This window comes from Callithrix jacchus, chromosome 10 (genome assembly GCF_049354715.1).
Source record: "Callithrix jacchus isolate 240 chromosome 10, calJac240_pri, whole genome shotgun sequence".
NCBI lineage: Eukaryota > Metazoa > Chordata > Mammalia > Primates > Cebidae > Callithrix > Callithrix jacchus.
Genome location: NC_133511.1, coordinates 17130773 through 17148297, shown reverse-complemented (window position 1 = coordinate 17148297; position 17525 = coordinate 17130773). Strand labels below are relative to the sequence as shown.

General features: G+C 52.4%; 1 protein-coding gene across 4 annotated transcripts in view; it reads left to right on the top strand.

Moving 5' to 3' along the window:
* The window catches only part of DSCAML1 (DS cell adhesion molecule like 1), a 374088-nt gene that overhangs the window by 294547 nt on the left and 62016 nt on the right, over positions 1–17525 (top strand). For all 4 annotated transcript variants that reach the window (XR_013523070.1, XM_035264707.3, XM_078339584.1 and 1 more), the window contains 3 exons: positions 15386–15585; positions 16168–16264; positions 16873–17001. Coding sequence is in view for 3 of the 4 variants with exons in the window: in XM_035264707.3 (XP_035120598.3) it covers positions 15386–15585; positions 16168–16264; positions 16873–17001 (426 nt within the window). In the remaining variant the exon portion in view is untranslated. The remainder of the gene's footprint in view (positions 1–15385; positions 15586–16167; positions 16265–16872; positions 17002–17525) is intronic.

Here is a 17525-nt window from a genome sequence, read left to right as displayed (position 1 = left end):
CCATACCAAGCCAGGAAGTCTCCTCTGGAGACCTGGGGCCCAGTGCCTGCCCCCATCTCCATCCACAGCAGCTGGAGGGAGGGAGGGAGAGAGGGAGGGAAGAGAGAATGAGCCACTGTAATGATTCCCATGGCAATGATCATCCGCTGGCTCTTTGGCCTCATTGATTTTGAGACTTCGCAGAATAAGGAGCAACACTTTGACTCCTGCTTCATCAAACAGAGGCGAGGAGAGAGGCCGGACAGATCCTCTCACCAGGCCAGGTTCCCACCACAGCCCCCCTTCTCAGAGGAGCAGGGAGTCCTCACCAGGAGGTCTGCAGCCCTGAGCCAGCTGCAGGCTCTCCCCACCCTCTGCAGAGCTCAGGGAGGCCAAAGCAAGTGATTCATTTAGGGGACAGAAAAGTCCTGACCCTGGTTCACGTCCCAGTGTTCCTCACTATGACCTGGGTAAATTGGGGCCCATCACTTCTTCCCCCAGGGATTCGGTTTGCTTCTCTGTTCAGAGGGGTCACCACCCTCCTCTCCCTTTCCCTCACCCACTAATGCATGAATAGAGCTCAAGAAGTGGGTTGCGTTCTGTTGTGCCAGTGGAGACTCAGGGTGTGTGTCGCCACTTCCAGGCCCTAGCATTTGGAAGCTGTAGTCTTTTGTGCTTTGGGGAGTTATAGGAAAGATGAAGAGGAGCCTGAACCAACGAAATGTGGGAGATTTTACTGACCTCCCAATGCCAACAGTGTCACTGGAGCAATAACATCCCACCCCAAACCTAGCCCCAGAGCCGATGTTTGTACAAAAGTTTCAAAGTAGAAAAGAGCAGTCTCCATGTGGAACTATCTCCATCCTTGCCCTGGTCCCCTGAGAAGCAGGGAGGTTTTATTAAAGGGATAGGAGGGATAAACCTCCGATTCCAATTGATTGATTTATTGATTGATTGATTTTTGAGACAGAGTCTCACTGTCATCCAGGCTAGAGTGCTATGGCATGATTTCCACTCACTGCAAACTCTTCCTCCCGGCTCAAGTGATTCTCCTGCTTCAGCCTCCTGGGTAGCTGGGATTACAGGCACCCGCCACCGTGCCTGGCTAATTTTTGTATTTTTAATAGAGACAGGGTTTCACCACGTTGGCCAGGCTGGTCTTGATCTCCTGACATTGTGATCCACCTGCCTCAGCCTCCCAAAGTGCTGGGATTACAGGAGTGAGCCACCATGCCCGGCCCGGTTTCAATTTAAAAGGGCTTGTCCCTAAGGGTCTCATCTGGGCTCTTGCCTCCTTCTTTAGAGGCCTTAGCCAGTGGCCACCACTTCACTCTGATCCCTGCAGTCCCCATGACCACAGCACTGAAGAGTTTCCAGATGGATCTGAGCTCCAAGGTATCATAAAGGGCAGACCAGAGGAATCACAAATTGTGTGCATCCTATATGTCAGTCAAGGTGAAGGTGCCAGCAAACACTGAGATGAAAGAGAGTCAAGGTTCTCATGGGGTGGCTCCATTTAAAAGATAAGAAAATGCAGGCAGGCACGGAGCTGAGCAGTGCCTCTAGACTCTGCCCTAAGTGGGGAGCCCAGAATCACTCCCCCAATTACAGTCAAAGCCCCTCTGAATGGTGGAGCCAGAATAAATTGTTGGATCAGCCAAGCAATAAGCAGGTGCTTCCTAAGTAACCCCCGGGAATCCAGCATGGTGACAAAGACTGACAGAGAAAAAGACAAGATTGAAGCACCCCCCACCTCCACCACCCTCCAGGGACATACAGACTGGTTAGGAAGCAGGAACTGACCTTCAGGAAACAAGGCAAGATCACGTGCTAAAACGTTCAGCACTAGAAGCGTGATGTGAGGTTAGAGAAGGAATAACCTGAGGTGCACAGACGTGGTCAGGTGGAGCTTCCTGGAGGGATGGGCTGAGTGGAGCCTGGAAGAATAGGTAGGGTTTGGAAGGGCAAAGAAGACAGGAGGCATCTAAGTAGAAGGAGGAACGTGAGCAAAGAGCCTGGGGCAGGAAGCCCAGGCAGGCAGTGAGGCACACACCTGACCAGAGAGAGGCTACTGGAGACTAGAGGAATGAGCAGTATCGTTCTGAAGTCTGGACATGAGGCACTAGATGACAGGAATGATATTAAGATCTTCAGCATGGAATGGAGAGAAAATGTAACTCTAAGAATCATTCTGGAGGAACAAATACCAGGCCTTGATGAAGGGGACAGAGGAGCTGGGAGAGGCTAGGGCTCCAGGCTGAGAGATGAGGATGATGGCCCCACCAATAGAAATGGAGTAGATGGAAATGGAGGGGTGGCATATTCACTGTGACCGTGTCAAAGTGAAGGTGACAGGGGGTGCCCTGAGCAGCCGGGCGCTGGCTGACACTCTGCCAGGATCCTCCCTAGAGCTGTGTGCTAGACCAGATGAGCCTAAGGCTCCCACCCCGATAAAGTGACTCATGACTTGTGTGACTGGCAGGTGTCCTGTCCTGAGCCAGAAAGCGATGAGATGGGGCTGAGTGCAGCTTCGCCTAGAAGCCTGAGCCCCCACCTGCCCCTCCCTGCCTAGCCCTCTGGGCCTCTCAAGTCCACAGAGACTCGAGACATGGCAGAATTCAGTTCTAAGAAACATCTCCTGTCTGTGTTTGCTCACATCCAGCCCTGGCACTGTTCCTCCATTACACAGCAAAGAACTTGAGCCAGGTGCTGGGAGGATACCAGGGGCAAGGTGGGCATGGTCTTTGCACACTCCTGCACCTGCCTGCCTACCGCCAGCTGGGGCCTTTGGGACTGGGAGCATAACAGGGGGGCACTTCCCATAGAGCAAGCAATGCAAAGCCCACACAACCTGGCACCTAGGAAGCCCCCCCCGCTCTGGCCCAGCTCCATGGGGCAGAGGCTTGGCTCCCATCCCTGGGCACTCTGCACTGAGAACCTCTCATCACACACTGGATCCCTGTATTAGTTTCCAGTGGCTGCCTTCACAAACTGCATAGCCTGAAACAACAGGAACTTTTCCCTCACAGTTCTGGGAGGCTGGGCGGCTGGCATCAAGGTGTCAGCAGGCTCATGTGCTCTTTGCCTCTTCTGGAGGTTCCCAGCCGTCCTTGATGTTCCTTGCACTGTAGTCCCCTCACTCCCATCTCTGCCGCCATCACCATGTGGCCTTCTCTTCCTGTGGCTTCACAGCCTCTTCCCTCTGTGTGGGCCTCTTCTCTTTTTATGAGGACACCAGTCATATTGGATTAAGGGCTCACCTTACTCCAGTGTGACCTCATCTTAACTCACGTCTTGGTTGCATCTGCAAAGATCTATTTCCAAGTAAGCTCCTGGGGTGTATCCCCAACATATCTTTTGGGGACACAATTCAGCCCACAGCAATCCCATGCCCAGCCAATGATCTGTTATTGATAACTCCACGCTTTCCAGCATCTGGAAACTGACATGCTCTCCTTCCCTGCATCCTACGACTACCGCCGTCTGAATGCAAAATAGTCTCCTAGCCAAAAAAAATGCCTCTAGGTCAAGTCTAAAAGCTCAACATCTCCTGTGCACAGAATCTCAGGGCAGGGGCCAGTAAACTGGGTCTCAGACCTGGCCAGTGGTCTATGAAACTGGAAGCCAGCCACCCCCATTCTTCATGTTGTGTTGTCTGTGGCTGCTTCCGGGTCCAACAGCACAGCTGAGTCCTTGCAATGGAGACCTATGGCCCACAAAGCCTAAAATATTTACGTCAGGCCCTTTACAGCTCTAGGGTATTCATAGCAATGACCCAGGAGTACCTTCCGAGTGATCCAAGAAAGATGGCATCTCCTTCTGTTTCTGAAAGGATTCCGATGTTCAGAGTCATTTCTCTCATGTCTAAAATGGGAACAAAAAAATGCTACCCACATCTTAGGGCTGTTTGGAGAAGGAAGGGTCAATGAAATAATTCGTGTAGAGCATTAGCCATGGTGCGTGCACATAATAAGCTTCCAATAAATGGTAGCAGTTATTACAATCATTTTTCCAACATTCTCAGGAAAGTAGAGGACCAGGCCAGGCACAGTGGCTCACACCTGTAATCCCACTACACTGAGGCCAGCGAATTGCTTGAGTCCAAAAGTTCAAGACTAGCCTGTCCAACCTGGCAAAACCCTATCTCTACAAAAAGCGATACCAAAACCAGGCATGGTGGTACACACCTATAGTCCCAGCTACGGAGGAGGCTGAGGCAGGAGGATCGCTTGAGCCTGGGAGATTAAGGCTGCAGTGAACCATCACCGTGCCACTGCACCCCAGCCTAGGTGACAAAGCGAGACCCTATCTCGAAAAAATAAATAACTAAATAATAGAGGACCAGAGGCAGGGGGAGAACTAGGTCCCTGTCTTCATCTGAGAACACCCCTTCTTGTGCTTCTACTCCTTAGCAAGCAGCTAAGAGAAGAGATGACTGGCCCCATTTTAAAGCTGGATAAAGTAAGGCCTGGTGAGTCTGAGGGTCTCAACTGGGCTCCCAGCGCAGCAGAAACAGCTCTGCAGTTCACGTCCCCAACCATTCTCTGTGACCCTAGCCCCCATCCCTTGCACACATACCATTCCTGCCAGTTCTGCTTCCTGTGTACTGGAGCAGTGGACAGCCAGGGTCCCATGGGCCCCAGCTCCCCCGGCACCTCCCCACTGGCTCTAGGCACTGAGGCTGATTGCTTCCATGCAATCTGAATTAATCTCATGCTTCAGGTGGAGCTTGGCTAATCAGGGGCGACAAGAAGCCGAAGTGGGTGCAATCAAATTAACAACGCCAGGGCCCTGGCTCTTTGAGAAGGGAAAAACAAAGCAGGCACCAGAAGGCACCCCCTCCCCGCTCCACCCCAGCCTTTCCCAGGGGAGGCCTGGAGATGCCGCTGCCGTCGAGGCGGAGTGAAGCGCTGCTCTCACCCGCCCCGCCGACCACCCCGCGCGCCAACAATGCCCCTTTGTGGCGGCTTATCTCACACCGCCAAACAGCGCTGTAGCTCTTGTCGGGAGCTTGTTAACAAGGAGCAGCGACACAAGGCTTTGCAAGGAGAAGGGGAGTGGGGTGGGTTGCGGAAAAGGAGGGGCCCCCTCACCTCTCGGGGGTGCATGTAATCCTTTCAGAAACAAAAGGAGACGAGAGCTCCCTGCTCCCTGACAAGGTGGGTTCACAGAGCCCTCGAGAGGTTTCAGGACACCTGCTCTCCCTTGGAAAAACCTCTCCCAGAAGGCAAAGGAGAGGACATCCGAGAAGGCATTTTATTGTCCCCAAAGCATCCTTTTTAGCGACAAGCTCTATGAGAGTCCCGGAGAGATTTCAGTTAAACTTTCAGAAGCACTTCCCAGAAAAGTCAAGTCCCTTCCTGAGGGATGATGAAGAGCACCCAAAGTTTGCTGACCTTCTTCCAATCCTACTGACTCTGAGGTTGTCCTGCCAGAGGCAGCTGCTGTCATGGGAGGAAGTGGAGGGCTCATCCAGCCCTGGAGTTCTTCTCCAAACCACGTGAGAATTACCTTGGGGTGAGGATAGGGAATGCAGGTGCCCAGGCCCACCATGGAACAATTAAGCCAGAGCCTGGGGGACGGGGTGGGATCTGTGTAATAATATTTTTAAAAGCTTCCAAGGTGACTCTCAGGTGTAGCCAGGCCTGAGGACCTCCTGGAGATCCTCCCCCAGATCACCCACCTGGAAGCGAAGACTAGCCTAACCCCTTGGTCGCCTGGTTCCCAGACCAATCTTCCTTCCCTCAAATTCGCATGCATTTCTCTTCAGAGAAGCTTGACACCCCCATTCTTGGGCCCCTGATTCTACTTCAGTGTCTACTGGCCTTCTCTGACATTCGTGGGTTTTTTGCGTTTTTTTGTTTTTGTTGTTTTGGGGTTTTTTTTTTTGTTCATTTTTGAGACAGAGTCTCTCACTCTGCCGCCCAGGCTGAAGTGCGGAGATGCCGTCTCAGCTCACTGCAGCCTCCGCCTCCTAGGTGCAAGCCATCCCCCCCCACCGCAGCCTCCCGAATAGCTGGGATTATGGGCACACGCCACCATGCCCAACTAATTTTTGTATTTTTAGTAGAGACAGGGTTTCATCATGTTGGCCATGGCTGGTCTTGAACCCCTGAGCTCAAGTGATCCACCTGCTTCAGCCTCCCAAAGTGCTGGGATTACAGGCATGAGCCACCGCACCCAGCCAACATTCACGTTCTTATTCACATCGCGGATGAGACCACAAATGTCCTGTGCCAGGTCCTGACTCTGGAACTTACTAGCTGTGTGACCTGGGGCAACTTACTTATCTCAGCCTCAGTTTCCCCATCTGTAAAGTGGAAATAAAAATAGGGTTGCATGAGGATTCCATGAGTTAATGCATGTAACAGAACTCAGAACAGTACCTGGCACATAGTAAGCTCTCAATAAAACACGCTGTGATTATTATTATCATAGTTACGCCCATGAATGGGGTGAAGATGTGCCCAGGATTCCTTTTGGAGAGCAACATTCCATGCCTCTGCTGCATTTTATCAGCCTCTCCCAACAGCCCATGGCGTTCTCATCCTGTCCTTCTACATCCTCCTTCCCACACACACTGCTTGCTCCTCTCCTTTGGGTATTCATAAATGAATCCTCACTCCCTGGTGACTCGAGGACTTGTCAGAAACACCAGCTGAGCTCCAATCACCAGAGGAAAAGAGGCCAGGAGACAGAGACAGGGGAGGCCTGACTCACCGTTCTCCCCAGCTCCTGCCTCCAGCCCCAGCCTGCCCTGGACTGGCCTCCTGGCCCTGCCAGCCCAGCCCTCCTTCAGTGTTCAGCCTCTTTCAGAAACCCCCACTCACCTTCACTCTCCCCAGAATCTCTCCATGCAGGAAAGAAAAACCCAGACAGGAGAAGGCTAGATAAACCAAAAGAAAGGTGCTGGCCAGTTGTCAGAGGACTTAGGGCTCGGTCTTTTTCCTGCCACTCACCAGCTGTGTGAACTTACACAAATCACTGAACCTCTCTGAGCTTCCATTTCCTCACTGGTTCTGTAAGGGGTAAAAGACCCAGGCCACCTCCTTAGTAAGAATGAAGCTGGAGGCAAAGGATGCACCACTTCTTTGTAAACTGCAAGGAGTGGGTCTGCCCCAGCTTATTAAGTGGACCAAGTAGGAGAAGAGTTTGCAATCCCCATGGCAGGGTCTGGGGACCCTAGAACTCCACCTCCAAGCCTGGAGGTTGGTCAGAAAGTGTGTGGATGCCAGGAGTGAGCAAGGCAGCAGAGCTGTCTCGTGGTGTTTTAAAAATCTATCAGCCTCTCACATCAAATTAAAATGTAAATAGCAGCTGGTCCGAGAAGGACCTCAGGGGTGACAGGAGCCGGCCTGCGAGTAATTTCACAGACGGGAACCGGTTACATTGGATTCTGACAACTGTCTTGTTTCTGAAATTGATTTCCTCCCCCCTTCAGCTTGCTGCCCTGAAAGGGCCCTGGAGCAAGGGGAGGGGGCGATTCCTCTCTGGCTCTGGTGTCTTTCTCTTCTCCATGGTGCCTGCCAATAAGGCCCCACCGGAACCAGTAGAAGGAAATCTGTAGTTTCCTCATGATTATTATAAGGCAGCTTCCTGAGCCCCTGTGGCCCAGCAAGGCTTGGTGCTCCCCTGAGTGAGCCTAAGTGTGGACTGGGGCAGGCTGCAGTGGAGCACTGGAGGAGGATGGCAAAGGCACCTGGAAAAGCTTTCCTTTCCACAAATATAAGCCAAGTCCTGGAATAGAGATGCTTCTGCCCTGGAGTCTCACAGTCAGCCACAGGGAGGCAAGGACACTGCGGCAGGACACGCACCACGCAGGGGACACCCCACAGGAGAGGGCTGCGTGCAATGCGGGTGTCATGGAAGGGCCCTGGAAGTCCCCAGGAAGCCTCTGTGGCCTCCACCAGAGTTGGCCCCAATCTGGCCATCACAGTGCCAGGCACTTGTAGCAGGCGCTGGGACTGTAACTGGGACTTGAATGAGATGGGCCAGCTTTCACACCAGGTTCTTCACTCCCCCCAGGGTCTCAAAGAGAAGACCCTACCCCACCTAAAGCTGCTGTATGGGAAGGAGCTGTGTCTAGAAGGAGCTCACCCACAGCCCTGTGCCTAACTCTAGCCCATCCCTTCTCCCAAGTCCCCAGAAAGTCTCCCCTGCACCCCTGTTTGTAAAGAGAAATCAGATTTCCCTGGCTGTTAATTCAATTAGATTGCAGGAAAGCAGAGAAGCTGTATTCCATTAAAGCCTCGGTGCCCTACGGAGCAGTGAGGTGCTTTTGTGGCTGTCATTAGCGTTTGTCATGCAGGACCCAGCCCTGCACATATGGTCCACTCTCCCACCCCTGGCTCTCCTGCCTGCACCCCTGAAGCTGCAGTCCCTGCTGCCTGCCCTAGGAGTACCTGCTGCAGCTGCCCCGCCGCAGAGGTCACAGGTTTTTGGTGACAGCCAAATTCCATTTCCAAAAGCCAGGGACTGTGTGCAAGGGTGGCAGACAAACAGATGACTAGAGGTGGCCAGCCCCCTTAGAGGTGGAAGAATCACTTTCCAGAAGACCAGTTTCCTCATTTGAAAAGTGGAGATGATGGCCAGGCACGGTGGCCCACACCTGTAATCCCAGCACTTTGGGAGGCTGAGGCAGGTGGATCACGAGGTCCAGAGTTCGAGAACAGCCTGGCCAATATGGTGACACCCATCTCTACTAAAAATACAATAATTAGCCAGGGGTGGTGGCATACACCTGTAGTCCCAGCTACTTGGGAGGCCGAGGCAGAAGAATTGCTTGAACCTGGGAGACACAGGTTGCAGTGAGCTGAGATGGTGCCACTGCACTCCAGCCTGGGTGACAGAGCAAGACTTCGTCTAAAAAAAAAAAAAAGAAAAGTGGAGGTGATAAGACTTGCTTTGGTGGTTGCTGTTGAGAGGAGCCACTGAACAATAGGCCGAAAGGCAAAAGCATCCCTGTCAGGGCCTACTTTGTCAGGGGAACTCGGGCACATGGGTGGCCATGGAGCTTCATCAAGAAATACATCAAGACACAGGCTTTGGAGCCGGGGCATAATAACAGTGTCTACCTCAGATGAGTTTATCCATGGAAAGTTCTTAGAATCCTGCCAGGACATGGTAAGCACCCAATAAAAGGGAACTATAAAAGTGTGTGAGTGGAGAAAGCATGTGCACTTACGAACTGCAGCAGTGTGGGTAGATGTGTGTTAAACGTGCACATCAGGGTATTGACGTGCAACAGATCATTGCGTCAGGTTATATGTGTGTAATGCCGTGAGCTGGTTTATGGTAAGGTTGTCAGAGCATGGGCTGTGAGTGTGACTGTGTGTTGAGGTATGTTTCTGACACTGCCCCTGTGTGTGTGGTGTGTGTATGTGTCTGTGTGTGAGCCTGTGGGTCAGGATTTGTACCTCTGGCAACTGCATATGACCATCTCCCTAGGGAATTTCATGGTGGCTGCCTTCACCCAGAAAGCCCGATGGGGTACAGCTGGTCTCCATATAGAGAGGGTTCAATCTTGTTTATTACTGCAACTCAGTGGAGCAGAGAGACCTTATAGTCCGGAGCAAGAAGTAAGAGGGAGGTGGAAGGAGGCAAAGGATTGGTGGGGCAGGCACCTGTGCCCTAAACTTGCCCCTATTAGGGGGCTGCCTTGTTAAGCCCAGCACTACAGAGCTAGGAGGACTGAAGCTCCTATTTATGGACACAGGAGGACACTGTGGTCCTTGGAAGCTGGGTGCAGGGCCTGATGGAGGGGCACAGTGGCAGAGTTCTCTAGTCTGGTTAGTTGGCAGAAGGACTGTAGGGCAGGGAGAAGAGGGCAGGCTGAACACTCCTACCTACAAGGACACGAGTACTCATTCATAGAAAATCACTTCGTCAGACCATGAGCCACATTCCCAGATCATCTTTCGCTCGCCTGAGACCCAGGTACCCCCAAAGGCCCAAAGACAAGGGGCCCAGATCCAGGCCTTACTTGACTCCTCTCTGTGAGGCCATAGATTGTCTACTTCCAGGGCAGGGAACTTGCTGCCTCCCACTGTGGCCCTTTCCCCAAATAGCAGAAAATACCAGAACATTCCTTCTTAGGCCAAGTAGGAGGTCTTCCCTTCCCCCTTTGCAGTGTCTCTCCCTTGCTCCCTGGGTTACTAATTCCCAGTTCTCAGCATGCTTTGAAGTCAGCCCATCTTCCTGGTCACACACCAGACTGTCGATGTCCTTTGTCAAAAAAGGTCCCAGAACAAGACCTGATATTTCATGGCTAATGTTAGAACAGGTAACCCGAGCTAGTAGCTATGAGTCCTAGAGAGCTGAGAAATGGCTTTCCCAGTGATGCCCGGCCTCCTGCCTCTCGCAGCATTGCTGTGTATTCAGTACTGTCCCCTGCAATCCATCCTCTTTTAAGATGCTCTTCTGCTTACTAGCAACGTGACCTTGGGCAAAGTGCTTCCTTGCACAGCCTCGGTTTCTTCATTTGCCAAAGGAAGGGTCTGTGTAGCTCATCTATACCAATGCCATGTAGTAGAACCATAATGTGAGCCAAATAATATGTAATTTACACTCCTCTCTTTGCCACATGTTCAAAAAAAGGTTAAAAAAAAAAACAGGTGATATTAATCTTAATAGTATATTCTATTTAACTCCATACATCTAAAATAGTAACATGTGGTCAATATAAAACTTAATGATGGCCAGGTGCAGTGGCTCACACCTGTAATCCCAGCACTTTGGGAGACCGAAGCAGGTAGATCACCTGAGGTCAGGAGTTCAAGACCAGTCTGACCAACAGGGTGAAACCCCATCTCGACTAAAAATACAAAAATTGGCAGAAGGGCTGTAGGGCAGTGATGGCACACACTTGTAATCCCAGCTGCTTGGGAGGCTGAGGCAGGAGAATCACTTGAACCTAGGAGGTGGAGGTTGCAATGAGCTGAGATTACATCACTGCACTCCAGCCTGGGCAACAAGAGTAAGATTCCATCTCAAAAAAAAAAAAAAAGGTATTTTAGATTCTTTTTTTTCTTTCTACATTTTTGAAATCCAGTGTATATTTTATACTTATCACACACCCCAATTTGGGCTGGCTGTATTTCAAGTGCCCATCAGCCCCATGTGGCCAGCAGCTGCTACACATTCAGCAGAGCAGGTCTTCCTCTGGGCTCCGCAATGCTAGAATGCTAGGATTCTGTGGAAGCGCCTGGCAAGCAACACGTGAAGCCAGTAACTTGTACAATTGTATTTTCTGAATTTGTAGGAGTAATAGACACGGGTCTTATACAGCCTTCTACTTCCCAGATTCACTTTTAGGGGCAAGGCCTGGAAGGGACTGGTAGTACTCCCATGAAAGCATACACACCCATCTTACCGCACCAGGGTTCTGTTTCCTTCTCGCATGAGGCATGCGCCTTTCACATCCGCCATTTTGGACATAACTTCATTGTTCAGCCAACCCAGTTTTGTTAATTGGCTGATTGCATTCACCTGCACTGGCAAGGATGGACAAGGAAATGACTTCTGACCTAGTTTTCTCTTGGGTCTTTTCCGTGGAGTCTGGTAATGTATATCAAGCCACACAGCCTTTTCCTTCCAACTTGTATGTGTGAACTAGTCCTTATTACCTGTTACCCAGGTGTTTTGAATTCAGGGGCTCGTTATACCAGCCCGGTGGGGTTCTGGCTATCAGACTGCAACTGGCCAGAGCTGGCTGCAGCGGGTGTAACCTATGACACAAGGAACCATTGGCCAGGCCAAAAAGAGCCACTCTGAGCACTTCAATGGAGATTGACTCTGGCCGGGTCGTCTATTGCCTGGGTGCCACATTCTCTGACATTTGCTTTCAGCACCGCAGTCTACCTTCAGGCCACAGACCTAGGCTTTTTCCGCCTACCCAAAAGACCCTTCTGCTGCCACATAAACTGAAAGACATTAGTCTATGTTGCACATCACGTTTCTATAAAAAAAGAGCTCCTGTCTTGATAGAAGCCTCAGGGGTGGATGAGGATAGAAATAGAACCCAGGTTTCTCAGCAGCTGCTGTGTGGCAGGCAGTTTACCTATGCGGGTTCACTTTGTCCTCACAATGCTCTCTGGGGCTCAAAGAAGTTAGCTTTAAGGGATGGAAGGCCACATAGCTCAGCCACAGAAGCAGATCCCTGGCTGGCCTGGTCCCCAAGCCCCTCAAGCCTCTCTCCTCCTCCCATAAACAGGCTCCCCTGAACTGGCCCTGAACTAGGGGGCTGTAAGGAGAGCATTAGGCTGTGCTGTGTGGTGCTCATTGCCATCCTAAGCTGGTAGGAAGGTGAAGGGACTCTGTCTCAGGCCCCAGAAGGGCTGAGGGGCCAAGGATCCCTGGGAACCCTGCTGTCCCTGGCTGCCCACAGTGCTGAACAAAGCTGACCAGAAAGACAAGTTCCCTGAAGTGAGAATGGCATGTATGGACACACAGGTTGTGCACTGCTCAAAGGTGCATAGCCTCAGGGGTGGATGGGGTCTGAAACGTGGTCCCTGCTCCACTGGGCTAGCTGTGGCTCCTGGCGCCAGGCAGCATCCAGTCAGAAGCATGGTGAGGGTGCCTTTGTAATTCACACACAGACCCTGGGTGGGCTAGTGCAGGCCTGCCTGGGGAACAGGCAGCTATGAAGTCCTCCTACCAAAGAGGGACTCTCCCTCCCAGCCCCACTTACACACACACACACACACACACACACACACACACACACACACACAATGTTCCCCCGCTCCTCTGTGGCTTCAGCAGCAACTTCTCAGGAACAGGATTCCTCCCCAGGAAGGAGGTCTCAGGGCCCGACCCACGGGGGTCCCAGGCCCCAATCCCCTTACGAGCCTCCCCCACACCTGAGCATCTCAATCCTCCAATAAAAAATGGAGGCATCTGCAATGCAAGGCCCGACTTGTTGATATAAAATCTTACTCTATATTCCACCCAGGTTTATACGAGTGAATTATGCAAATCTTTGATGGAAAAATATTCCTCTGCACATCCTTGAGTGTAAAACCTTAGTCAATAATTCATACTCGGATGTCTCTGACTGCAGGCTTTTTCTTCATTATAACTTGCACCTCGTTATTTGTCTTTCGCATTTTATTGTATATCCTAGTGTAATGCCATGCATTATAAAATTTATCTGCTTCATTATTTGATGAGCTGGGGCTGGGGATTGTGCTGAGGGGCTGGTGCGGGGGCCTGGGGGCCAGGGCTGTCGTCAGCATCAAGTCCTGCATGACGAGGCAGCAGAGGAGGTGGCTTGCTGTGTGGTGTGACTTCAGGGAGCCAGACACCTCCCTTTATCCCTCCACTCCCGTCCCAGACATCTCCTTGCCCACAGACTGGTGTCAGATGGCACTGTGCAGCTCTGTGGCTCCCCTCATTTCTTCAAAGGCTTATTTGTCCATAAAAGTCAGATGTCCCTGGAGAGTTTGCTGGGAAGAACTTTGAGCAGGCCTTTAAAAATGGGGGAGAAAGAAACCCTGAGAATACCTGGAAGGAAGGAGGAGAAGGGCCAGCTGTCGAAATGGAGCAGAGACATGGTGCAGTGGGTTGGGGGACGGGGAGAGGGGGTGGGCAGGGGACTGGGTTTTGAGGAGAGAAAAGACAAAGCCCCTTTTTGCACAATTGCCCAAAGCAGACCAGTGACCAGAATAGGGTGAGCTGATCTCTGCTGTGACAAGAGGTCTTCCCCTGAATGGGGTCAGGGTGGGGGGTTTCTGATTCTTGCACCCAAGGACAGCCCCTCCCCATTTATATACTCCAGGATGGCTCCTGGGCAGCCCTCCTAAGACAGGAACCAAGGGAAGGCAAATTTTCCCAAATCACTAACCTTCCTGGGACCTGCCCTGCTATGTCTGCCTTGGAGCCTTGGCTCCAGCAGGTTCCCCTGCCTGGGTGCCCTTCACTCTGTTCTCCCCATTTAAGTCCTGCCAGGTCAGGAGCTATGCACTTTTCCCAGCATAGGACACACCACTCTTCATGAAATTGCTAGTCTTGTCTGTTCTCACCACTAGAGTGAAACTCCCTGAGATCATCGGAGTTTCAAACATGAGATCAGGCCATGTTTGTCCTGTTCACTGTCAGCTCCAGAACCCAGGAGAAGACCTGGCACGTGGTAGGTCTGAATAAATCCTTGCTGAATGGATGGACTGTGCCTTCCCCAATGCCCCTCAGTCAAAGTTAATGTCTCCTAACCCTTTGATGAAACACTCATCAGATTTTCCTCCAGTTCATGTGGCCCATGCAGGTATGTCTCCCCCTCCCTACGGAGGCAAAGACCCTGTCTCATTGTCATGGTACCTCCCCCAGCCTGGCACAAGGTTTCATGATGGTATAAGTGCCCCATGTGTTTCGTTGAGTTGGATGGAGGAGAAAGGGGGACAGGGTTTTGCCGCAGCTGAGACCATCTTTCCCTGCCCCTCCCCTCCTGCTGCTGCTGGCGCAGGTGCTCAGGCCCAGAGGAGGGGCCAGTGACTGACAGGCTTCTTGTCCGGACAGTGGGGATGGGGGCTCCTGATGACCAGCCTGGGCCCTGGTTGTTTGGGGGTGATTTTCTCAGTCCAGTCCCGTTAGCACCGCTTGTGGGTCTTAATTGTGGTAGTGGTGCCCAAGGGATTCCTTTGTATCTTGTTTGAAAGAATAGGAGGGAGATAAACAAACCTTAGCTATAGAGAAAAAGCAGAGCCTTGGTGCTTTCAAGAAGGGTTCTTAACCTGGGGTCCAGAAGCCTCCAGAAGCTCTATAGATCTGCTTCAGGGGGATCCATGAATGTGGGTAGAGGGAAAATCACATTTTTTCACTAACTTCTAACTGAAATTTGGTATTTCCTTCCATTTTAACATAAGCAACAAAGCACAGCAATAGCAGCCCCTGTGACTGTGGCCAGCAGAAATCCTCAGATATGCTCCCATCACATCACAGTGATTGCAGATATCTCAAAATATCACTTATATGCAGCACTGTTACAGGATCATGGTGATATAAGACAGCAATTGTACAAGCTACCACCGGATCCTATTTTATAACGAGTAGTAAAGAACGCACACTGATATGTGATATACAATGTCGAAGCTTTGCTTGTTCATGTTTTGAATATTTGCACAACCATATTCTGATCTAACTGGTTTCCTTTGTAGTTCTATGTATGATATACATGTAGAGGCATTCTGAATCCAGTCCACTGCCTCCCCAGAGGAGGAATGTGGGAACCCCTGGTGAAGAGGGAGGCTGCCCCAGGGGAGAAGGGACAGACCAGTGGGGTTCCCTGTACTCCTTTATTGGAGCCTCTCCTCAGGGAGGGGTGGCTGGGCGGGGGCTTCTATTCAGGGCAGGCATGCCTTCTCCAGGCTGGCCCCGAGACCCTCACTGGGCCCCCTCCACCTCCACCCCACAGTCCCGGCCATGATCACTTCCCACCCCAACACCACCATCGCCATCAAGGGCCATGCGAAAGAACTGAACTGCACCGCACGGGGTGAGAGGCCCATCATCATCCGCTGGGAGAAGGGGGACACGGTCATCGACCCTGACCGCGTCATGCGGTACGCCATTGCCACCAAGGACAATGGTGACGAGGTCATCTCCACGCTGAAGGTGAGTGCCCTCACCCCAGTCCTGGGGGACCCTGACTCTCAGAGAGTGGGGAGCCTGCAACTATCATATCTGCATCCAGGAGGCAAATGGGGAATCTGGGACCCTCTCCCCACACCCCAAAAATGTACCTCCCCTTTCCCACCTATTCCCCTCTCTATCCAGGACTCTCTGTCTCAGAACTTCACTCTATCTCCTTTCTGACAACCCCACAGCAATTAAATGTGGTTCCTCAGTCCTACCTTCTTTTCTGGAACCCCAGAGGCTCCATTCTCCCTTTTGGGACCTCTCAGCCCCTCTTACTCCCCTGGGACCCCCACAGCTTCTCTCACTCCCCTAGGACTCCTCAGCCCCTCCTTCCCTCCCCGCTTCCCTCCTGTGTCCCCCAGCCCCTCCCCGTATGAAGCCCTCCATACTTCATCTTTGGAAGTCCCTGGGAAGAGAAGCCCTTGACAAAGCCCCTGTGGGTCCCCCTCCCAGAACAAGAAGGCCTTGCTAATAGCCCTGGAGTGGCCCTTTCAGCTGACCAGCTCTAAAAGACTCTCCGTGTTTCCTCCCTCTCCTTCTCCTGCTGGTGGTCTCCAGCTCAAGCCAGCTGACCGTGGGGACTCTGTGTTCTTCAGCTGCCATGCCATCAACTCGTATGGGGAGGACCGGGGCTTGATTCAACTTACTGTGCAAGGTACAGTCACCTGCCTCGCCCTTACCATCCTGCCTCCCAGGGCTCAGTGGTACACTAACGCCACCTCAAAGAGCAGGAGCCACAGCCTATGCCACGGTGGAGGATGACAGAAAACAGCCTTCTGGGGAAAAGCCTCTCTCCACCTGCCCTCCTGCCTAGAATAGGGAGATAGGACCTTTCCAAGAACGTAGACAGCAAAAGTTTGCGATGGCTGCAGTGGCTACAGATTCCACTGCCAGTTCTGGGGAGGGGTGGAGGAGCTCAGGTCCAGACCCCTGCGGGAAGTGTGGGAAGGGAAAGTCAAGCTGGGAGCGTTGGAAGGGGAAAAGTGCCGTCAGCTCACAAGAATCCCTGCAGAAGAGCCAGCCCTCTCCCAGACAAAGAACAAGATGGCAGCAAGACAGGAGAGCAAGCCAGGCCTCCTCAGCCTCCCAGCCCGGCTGCTGGCCTCCTCCAGCCACCAACTGCTCAAACCCCAGGGTGTCAGAGTCCTTGGCTAGACCCAGATGATGCCAACCCCCAGGGCTAAGCAGGAGGCCAAGCTCCCTGCTGCCCTCCTCACTTCCTCCCCTCCCCTCCCTGCCCTGCCCTCCCCTGCTGCACCACAGAGCCTCCGGACCCCCCAGAGCTGGAGATCCGGGAGGTGAAGGCCCGGAGCATGAACCTGCGCTGGACCCAGCGATTCGATGGGAACAGCCTCATCACAGGCTTCGACATCGAATACAAGAACAAATCAGGTAGGTGCTGGGCCAGGAGGGTGATGGTGTGGCCTGCCATGGCCCCTTGGGCCATATGTCCTGCCTGTGCCCCTCTGGAGGGACAGTCTCTAGGTCTCAGGGCTGCCCAACCAAGGCAGAAACATGAGAAGCCACCAGTGCACAAGCAGCTGCGGCTTCTGAAGGGAGGGACACAGGCTGAGCCAGGAGTCCGGATGGAAGATGGAGGTCCCCAGTTGATGGGTAGTGATGTCACCTCCTTTCCAGAACTGTCCCTGGGCCAGGATCAGCAAGGGTGGTTCGATTTGAAGCCGTGTAAAGGCACTGAACCCAGGGCTGTGGGCTGTCTCTGGCATCAGAGGCATCTCGGGTTTGGCCAGGTCATTTGGATGGTCTCGACCTGGGATGAGGAGGATGATTGGAGATCAGAGAGCTGGTCCTAAGAATGGTCCCCATGAGTGGGTCATTGGGGAATAGGAGGCCCTGGAAAAGCCTGGTCCTCAGTTTCCTCTAAAAGCCCTTCCCGGCTGGGTGTGGTGGCTCAC